This window comes from Lepidochelys olivacea (assembly GCF_965140295.1).
Source record: "Lepidochelys olivacea isolate rLepOli2 genome assembly, chromosome: 6".
Taxonomy (NCBI): domain Eukaryota; kingdom Metazoa; phylum Chordata; order Testudines; family Cheloniidae; genus Lepidochelys; species Lepidochelys olivacea.
This window is the reverse complement of record NC_140416.1, coordinates 67369877-67379323: the sequence shown is the minus strand read 5'-3', so window position 1 is coordinate 67379323 and position 9447 is coordinate 67369877. Positions and strand designations below refer to the sequence as shown.

Below are 9447 nucleotides of genomic sequence, written 5' to 3'. Positions count from 1 at the left end.
TATTAAGAGGTCAAGAAGAAACCATATTCTGCTGTAAGCATTCCCCAAAAGGAGAGACTGGTGCACAAAACCAAGCTGTTGTTTGGACTTCCCAGGGGGCTGAAGTATCCAATCCTGCTTTATGAAGAGGCATTTTAAGATTTATGTTCAAATAAAACACTTCTTGGTGGTTTCCCTTCAAGATGCCCTCCTTGTCTCAGTGAAGTCCACTTCAGAGGAGTTTCTATATTCTGTATTTAAAATAAAGAACATCAAGAACCCAGCATTCTACAGTAATGGCCCTAAATCTTCAGTTTATAGCCATGGGCTATTACTGCTGAATACTAGAGTCTTTTTAAAAATAAAGTTCATCCCAGGTAAAGTCCATTTAAAGAATGGAGAAATCCAGTTCTCACAACGTAGTGGAGTTGGGCATTGATTAGAACTTTTCCCAAACCTCCGAGGTCAGGAACTGTGAGGTAAGTTAGCCCCTGAGGTAAGAAGCAAGTTTTCTTTACCAGTCAAAGGGATGCAATCAACTCCATTAATTTTTTTTTTTTTAAAATACTAATTTGTTTTCTCTTCATCTTTTTTAAAACATGATCTCGGAAGAGCCTGAAATAATATTTTCCCCTCCCACTTCTTCTGTTTTTCTCAGTTGCTGCATTGATTTCAATTTAATGTTCTTCTGGTATTTCTGCCGATCAAGCAAGTGCAAACGTGGCTGTATTTGGTTACTTCCCTGTCAGTGCACCAGCATCACTAGAATGTGCAAAGCTCTGGGGAACACAATGGCCTTTATGAGTTTGCTGCTGCCACAGCACGTAATTTTTGGTATGTTAGATCAAAAGAGTGGTTATGTTGTTTGTCATTTCCAGCCAACTGTAACAATTGGATGGTAAGTTCTTTTTTATTTATTTTTTTTTTCACCTGAGCAGATTGAGAATGATTCCTTTCATGAACACCGGACTCTGAGTCAGTGCAACAAAGCCATTGTTATTTATATCCTGAAATCAGTGGCACTGGCTCAATAGGAGGGAACACTCTTGATGGACTGAAGTAGCAAGTTCAATTTTCCTCATTAGATTGGGAATCCAGTGTGTCGGAGGGTGCAGCAGAACACTTCTGATGTTAAAACATTACCCATCTGAAAGTTGAATGGAGGAAATAAGAGACCAAAGAAGACGTTTCAGTTTGCCCTTTCAGATACATACATGCCCAGTGTGAGGTCCTGACCTTTGGAAGAACATCTCCTATTATACAGGTGTAACACTCAGGTCGTCTGACAAGGAGAGGCCAGAGTCCCTCTCTCTTGATGTTTTCTCTGGCTTACAAAAAGGCTTCCCATCCCTGTGCAGACTGGTGCTCCTTAGCACACCTGCTCTACCCACTGCCAAAGCTGAAGGCCGATCAGTGACATAGTAGAGATCATCATACGCATAATTCACATTGCTGCAGGGGAAAGTCTGGAGCTTCACCAGTTCTATCCCACCAATATTCCTGTGAGGACAGTGGCTTCTGTTCGGAGAGGCTGGAGATGCCCGAGAACTAGGGGAGGAGCTGCAGTTCCCATCAAAACCTGAATCTTCTCGCTCTGTGGTTGCTTTGAGCTTGGCGTTGGGACAGGAGCGGCAGATATTCTCCATCACCCAGGATCCATAGGTTGGGTTCCAAAGGTTTTTGGTGTTGTGTGGTCTGTGTGCCGGCTGACTGCTTGATTCCAGCCTCTGGTTCGCGGTCTGTTGGAACCATGCCCTGCTGCTGGAATCAGTGAGGCACGGTAGGCTGGGACCTCTGCCAGTCCAATTGCCAAGGTTCTCCACCAGCAGCTCCTGTGGACGTCCAGCTTTATGCCCTGCATGATGAGTTTCTAATGTTATGGGAGCCAGCTGAGGTGTGAGGGATGGGTTCACCAGCAAAGGGACCATCCCACTGGAACTATTTGGGCACATCACAGAGCTCCCCTCATCCTCTGATGCTGGTCTACATTCAATGGGCAGCTCTGTGTTGATCACATCAGGATCCTGAAACAGAAAGGATTCAGTAATCACATTTTACATTCTGAACATGCCCAGTTGTGACTTTTCCACATACTTTTTCAGGGAAGTGTTCAGAAAAGTAAGATAATGTTAGCAGTGGTTAGCGCCAGCTGTGTGTAATGCAGCCATGCATTGTGCAAGCTGCCATGCACCATTTTGATTGTGCACCTTGCTTATTATTTGCTAAAACTTATTTCATTTTAGGGTTTCTTTTGAACACAGGCTGCCAATTTGTGATGTCTTACTGATATTAATGACTAGGCAGAGATCACCAACATCTAATAATTTCCTCTTGCATCTTAAACTATGCTTGGATCCAGGTCTCCAGCAGCAAAAGGCTAGCAGCTTATCAACCCCTCGTGCCCTCTCACCCCCTTCTTCCATGCCAGTTCAGCTGTGGCTTTCAAGGAAGTTTGAAAAAACCTTGAAGAGTGAAGTGAGGGCCTGAGAATTTGTGATGGGCTCTGGAAACCTTTCCATCAAAAATCAAACACTCTTCACTACTGAATGAGCTGAGAGGTGGAAGCAGACCATTTTCACAGGAAGGGATTGTATGCATGCTGATGGGTTGGAGGTAGGTGAGATGAGAGATTAACAGAAGCACAAATGAAAATACTAGCTGAAGTACAGGCCAAGCACAAAGGGAATTGGGAAAGTAATTAGCCAATCAGAGCAATCTATTCCCTCTGTTTTGGGTGATAATGTTTGTATCATAGGATGGTCTGGATGCCATAAACAAGTCAAAACTTAAATCCTAAAGGCCAGTACCTGTGTGCAGTACTTGATTCTTTCCAGAATGGTGGAGAAATTGGGCCGGTACTCCGGACTGTGCTGCCAACATTGCGTCATGATCCGGTAACTTGAGACATAAATACATATTTGTGCCAATTAATAATAAATAACGATAAATCAGAACCACAAATCAATATGGATTCATTTTTCAGGTCTGTCTCTGGGCCCAGTTCTCAGGTCCAGAAGAACTGCACTGAGCACAGTACCCAAGGGGCAGTGCAAACTTGGCCTTGTGTCATTTTCATGTTCCCTGATTCTGGGGCCATGGGAGGTGGGGCGGGGGGGTGGGGGAGGAAGGTGCAATTACTCAGTGCTGCTCTAATTTGTGCACAGCTTTCAATAGTTCCAAGGGGATTTTCTGGCAAATGGGGAATTTCTGGAGAGCACTTGTGCATGCTTCAGTCATGCTCTCTGGCCACACACCTGATATGCTTCCTAAGGCAGGTGAGTATTCACCACATTGAGGAAATCTGCTGGTAGTTGGTGGCAAAGAGGGCCTGTACAAGATCCCAGAACTGGAGCCTGTATTTTTAATTGTATGGAAGTTTATTGGTGATGAAAGTTGACAGGTTACCAGCCCTGAAGTCGTTGTTTTATTCACAGAACGGGTATAACATGGAAATAGCAACTTAACCTTCCTCACTTTGCCCCGCTTGTGAGCCTCAATCAGGTTTTGGAAGGACCCCCTGGTATGAGGAAAGTATGTAACTAAGTCTCCCATTCCACTGAACCCTGGGCCTCTCTGCTGAGACTGCCAAAATGGGTACCAATTAATGGTGTTCTCAACTTAAACTTCTGTTAATCTTTGAGGAAAACCTAGGGTAAAAAGTTTGTTTTGGGTGTAGAGGGGGTGGCAGCCATGTTTGACTAGCCAGTCTGAATGTTTTCTAGCCTTTGACTTGTGTCTAAGGCTGAGGAGATACTCACACAGGTCCTGGGCAGCTCTTTGGTGGATCCATTCTTCCTCCACTAGTGACAAATTCCAGCACCTCCTGGTTGGTTTTGCAAGGATAGGGCATGTAGCCTAATGAGAAGATCTCCCACAGCAGCACGCCAAAGGACCTGCCACAGAAACCAGCCAACAATGCCCCTTAGGCTTTGATTTGTACCCTATTGCCTTTAGAATTTGGTCTAAAAGGCCTTCAGACAACACTATCTTGGTGCAGCATCCTAAAGCTCCAGATCACTCATACAGACAGAAAATCAGTGTGACTAAAATAAGGGTTTGTCTATATTGGAAAGATAATTTGGATGAAGTTGGGGTGTGAAAGTAAAGCACAATAGCTATTCTGGAATAACTCCATGTGTAGACAAACCCTTAGAATCAATCTGGATGGTCACCCAAACCTAATTTTGTGAGGTTCCAAAATATCAGAATAACTTATTTTAAAGTGTTGTTTCTTTCTGCACTACCTGGCTCTGGAAGTGGAAATACTAAAGCACCATTAAGGTGGTATATCTGGCTTGACTGGCAACATAAAAGTATCAGACATTGCATGAGATTTCCACTTTCTGTAGACTCAAGTTGTTTGCATAGGTGTCCAAACATTTGAGTGTTCATAATACAAGAACAAGGGGACAGCCAGTGAAACTGAAAGGCCACTCATTTAAAATTGATCATCGGGAACTCTCTCTTTTTTTTTTTTTACACAACACATTTAACCTAGCAAACTCCCTGTCACAAGGTATCATTGAGATCAAGGGTAAAATACTGGCTCCACTGAAGTCAATATGAGTTTTGCCATTGACTTTAATCTTACCAGAATTTCACCAACCCCTGTCTGATGGGAGCTAGGAAGAAACTTCTACTAAAGGTGGGTTACCTATAATTGCCCATTACAGGGATTGTACACCTTCCTTTGAAATATCTGGTGCTGGCCACTGACTGGTCTGCTCTGATACGACAGATAATCTATCCCTAATCTTTTGGAGGTCCAGGCATTGCTAATTAAATACATTGTCAGGGAACTGGGTCAGTGTGGCATTGGAAGCAATGTGCCAGCATCACTTTAAGAGGATACTGTGCTGATAGACAGGGTTCTTCACAAACTGAACACCTTCCATTTTCCAGTACGTTTTCACAAATGCTCTACTGATGGAGGTGCTTATTTTAAAACCAAAAAAGTTTATCTGAAAGGCATTTATATAAATACCATTCCCTCAGCAGCTCGCCAGAGCTTCCGCTTAAGTCTACAGTAATTTTATATTTCAGTGTCTCCGCGTTAAAATAATGCCAAAGCGAAGGAGTGATTATGCGTGTGATTATGAAGATAGCAGCATCTAAGCAGTCTTGTCAGCTATGGATGCTGAGTGACGGATGCTGAGGGTTAACAAGTTAGAAGTGTCTGACAGTGATGTTATTGAAAATCAGGCTCCTGCTTGTTTGGATTTTAAAACTGTGCTTTAATATCAGGCATTTAAACAGCCCTTCCCCTCTGCACTTTGCTGCCACATACTGCAAACGTGCAGTCCTGCAGCCAGCTTTTGCAACCCGGACATGCTGCACCACTAGTACCTTAGCATAGAGTTGGGGCATTGCAAGGCTGACAAACGTGCTGTCACCCAGCTTCTTCTTTCCACAGGCTGCAGCCCCTGGCAGTGGAAAGCCCTGTTAGAGTCAGGGGTTCAGTGGTGCAAACCAGCTCCAGGACCTGCTCTGCTAGATGGCCCAGAACCATCTGGAGCAGTCCATAAAGTGGGCAAGGCTGGACAGAGATGAAGCAGGGCCAGCACACATGGGAAATACACTGATTAAGCATATCTTTCAGGCAGATTCTGCCAATGGGGTCCCTGCCAGGCAAAGAGCAGCAGCATCAGCGGTGAACCCTGCTTCTGGACAGCTGTCCCCTGGGCTGTAAATTGTAGCCATTCGTAGCATAATGTGAAGGGGTGCTGCACACCCAAAGGAGTGTGTCTGCGTATTTTTATGTATTCTACTGATGTTGGGCCAGATTCTTAAATTCTCACTCAGGACTCATTTAGTCAAAACTCTAATTGAAGACAAAGTGAAGAATTCTTGATTTCTTCTGCTAGGACTTTGGGCAACTTTGACATGTTTAAAGCTTTATCTGTGAGAAGACCTCAATTCCTGATGACCAGCTGACGTCGCCACATGTGCATTGGACTCCCTAACCGCCCCCCCCCCCCCCGGCTGGCTTGCAGAGGTGAGTAAAAGGTAATCGTCACCAGGTATCGGTCTTGGAGGTGAAGATCCCCTCTAGGAAAGCCTCTGGTGGCATCCACTTGACAGGCAGCATGGCTCTCCCTCCTTTGCGATAGTAGCTTGCCCTGGGAAGACCAAATGCAAGGAGAATTAAGGGCTTTGAATCAAATTCCACAGGGGCTGAAAGGGGTCAGATGAATAACGAGTCTTTCCCACTCCGCCAATTGGGGGCAGAATAAACCCAGACAATTCTGTGCGAGAATTGATAAGCAAGAACTTTGTAACCCTCAGAGTTGATAAAAGAGACTAAAATGAATTCTTTAAAGGTGATGTCTGGGCAAAACAGGGTCTTTGCACAAGTTCAAGAAGCTTGGCCTCTGGTTCAGTGATGGAAGAGGCTAACTACTGAACCAGGGCCTCCTGAAGAACATGATGCCTTGAAGAATCCACTTATTTTTGGACTGCCAGATGAATGCTTGGCTTTGTATCCTGTTTTCCCACAATTGAAACTCCACCACAGAGACTGGTTCCCAGATGGTTCCCTGACCTGGTTTTCCAGTTGGCTGCACTTCATATGGTCACCTACACTGGTGCACACTGAATGGGGAACAGGTCTCAAATGCAACCATTTTGAGCTGGTGTGGATTTTACACCCACTTTGCACGGGCGCAATGACTCTCCAAGGTGCAGGGCAACAGTGCAGTGTTTATTTCAGAAACCTTGGGTTTGTCACTAGATTTTTTTAAACTTAAGTGCACTGAATGCCAATGAGCTGGAATTGGTGAATGCATTTGTGCATGCTAGTCTGGACACAAGAAACATTAATAGTGTGCCCCCTGGAACAAACATACATGGTATGTCCAGATTAGCATGTGCAAATGTGTTAGCTCAGTGGCTTTCAACCTCTTTTCATTTGCAGACCCCTAAACATTTTGAATGGAGGTGTGGACTCCTTTGGAAATCTTAGACCTAGTGTGCAGAAGCCCAGGGGTCTGCAGACCACAGGTTGAAAAACACTGTGTTAGCCAACTTAACTGACAAGCAATTAACTGGAGTAAATAGTCTAGTGTAGACAACTCCCCTAGAGATAATGGCTGGCTCCATTGGGGTGATTCTAGCTCAGCTGTCATGGGACAGCTCATATTTTTCAGACATACATGTGATCCCTCCACGCTCTGGAGATGTCATTTCATTTACTTTTCTCCAAGCAAATTGAATACTCCTGCTCCTTACCTGTATATATCTCGGGCCATTCCAAAATCACCAATTTTGGCTACTCGTCCTGTCCCAGTGCAGGTCAGCAGGCAGTTCCTTGCAGCTATATCCCTTAAAAGAGAAATGGAGTTATGAATTATAATACCTTATGAAATGGTTACCAGGGTAACTGCACTTCCTACACATCTTGGTCTCTCCAGGTACCACCCACACTGTAGGTGTCAGGCCTCATGCTTTGTTAGGGTGGAAACATGCATTTCTCTCATTCTCAGGCCAGGTGGCAGTCCTCTGTATCAGCAGTGATCAGTGTGGCAGATCTGCCTTGGGCTCAGACCTTGCAGTACTATTTCCTCGGGGACATAGGTTTGATGTGGTTTCCATTATATACAGGGTTTACGGTTTGGTTCAATGGCTCTCAGCACCTCCACTGTGCAAATTGTTCCAGCGCCCCTGCCTGGGGACAGTCTCCTTAGCATCTGTGCAACATGCCTCAGGTGGCACATGACTAGGATTCATCACCGATATTGGTCCGCTGGTTGGATCATTAGCTTCCCTGGCTTGAGCCAGGCACTGACAGGAAGTGCAACATGAACTCCGATCCATGCCCACCCCTTGAGGACAATGACAGTGGTAATTAGTGACCAAGCAGCTTCCTTAAAGTATCATTTATTTAGAACAAAAGCATTTAAAAAAAATACCCATCCTAAAATCAATAAACCAGCCTAAATTTGCAAAGCCTGCGTTTCTCTAAGGCTTACCGTCCCCTGGATCTGAACAGGACAATTTCATTAGACTGCCACTGCAAAGTCTACCTGTGCCAGCCTGCCTGGCTAGACAGTCGCTCACCAGTGAACTTCACCATCTGCCCCGCAGAGAGGCTTTTCCTTTGATCTCTAATTCCCAGCCTGGCAAACAGTGTTTACAGTGTGTTGGAGACAAGAAACAGGCTCTCTGATGCTAATAGCTGAACCCCATTGTTTTTCTAGTGTGTACCTAGATGGTCTTCCCTGTTTGCTGTTCCCACAGACTTTATTAAGTTAAATCAATACATTCACACAGGAAGTTCTTATAACACCAATGTAAGTTACAGTCTCTCTCAGTAATTAGGTTACATATCAATATTCTTAGATTCTTACATCACAGCTCGTATAGTACTCATAACATGATTACATATCAGATCCATTCCTGTTACATCTTACATATTTAGGTTTAAAAAAAGGGGGGGGGGGATTATAGGAGCTGAACTGGTGAGCCTTACATGAGTAACCCTCACTCCCACAAGTGACCACACTGAAATTAAGCCATAGTAGGATTAGGCCTTTGTTTATTAAAAATGATTGCTATGTTGTTCTAATTCTTATTAATGGCAGATACTACATAGCACCTAAATGGAGCTTCTTCATCCAAAAATCTCAAAGCATTTTGCAAGGGTAAGCACCATCTCCATTATATAAAGTGGGAAACTGAGTCAGAGCTCACACAGAAAGTCAATGTTAGAGTCAGGCCAGAACCCAGTTCTCCCACTTTAGCCATTTGCTAACATAGCCTCCCTTCCTCTTGGATTTTTTTTAAAGAAAGACCTGTGCCTCCTTCGCATTCTCCATAACCCTCAGTGGTGTCTCGTTTAATGCAAAATGCCATTTGACTGATATTTCCCAGAAAGAAGTTTGTATTTTCTTGGGGCTGGATCTAGCAAATCATAACTCCTACATTTAGGCTTACACCCGTCCTTAGTCCCATTGAAATTAACTGTGTTGCATCTGAGAGTAACTTTGCAGGACTCGGCCTTTAATTTGTGACACAGGAAGGAGGTGAATGCATGAGCGAAGCTGAAGAGTTTGTGTTTGTTCTAAAGTACCATTGTGCTCTGAAAAGCACCTTGTTAAAAATAATGAAACGGGGGGGGGGAGGGGGGTGTCTGTCTTTAATTGTGTCTTGGTGATGGCCAGAAAAATGTGTGTACTTTGCAAGTAAAATATTTCTTCTCCCCACCAGCCTTGAAAACTCCCCCTGCATCTGAAAAACAAGCTGGGGTTTTGCTTTTTACCTCATCACCACAGTAACAAAATTGTTCCAGGACAAATGATAACCTCAGTGACACTTGTGCAATCCCCCTGTCTTCAGTGGGTTTAGATAGGTGTAACAGATTGAAGCTTAGTACACAAGTCTTTTATTGATGATGTACACAAAGGAATAGGATCCATACTGTTCCCTCGTAGATGTTCTGGCTCTGCAGTGCTGAGAGCAGTCAAGCTTATT

At 44.2% G+C, this 9447-nt stretch overlaps 1 protein-coding gene across 1 annotated transcript in view; it reads right to left on the bottom strand.

Moving 5' to 3' along the window:
- Nucleotides 1-266: 266 nt before the first annotated feature.
- The window catches only part of LTK (leukocyte receptor tyrosine kinase), a 163483-nt gene continuing 154302 nt past the window's right edge, over nucleotides 267-9447 (bottom strand). Inside the window, exons 25-29 of the mRNA XM_084629926.1 lie at nucleotides 7207-7299; nucleotides 5997-6098; nucleotides 3738-3872; nucleotides 2787-2877; nucleotides 267-2003 (exon numbers count right to left, since the gene is read on the bottom strand). Of these exons, the coding sequence (XP_084486052.1) occupies nucleotides 1236-2003; nucleotides 2787-2877; nucleotides 3738-3872; nucleotides 5997-6098; nucleotides 7207-7299 (1189 nt within the window). The 3' untranslated portion in view covers nucleotides 267-1235. The remainder of the gene's footprint in view (nucleotides 2004-2786; nucleotides 2878-3737; nucleotides 3873-5996; nucleotides 6099-7206; nucleotides 7300-9447) is intronic.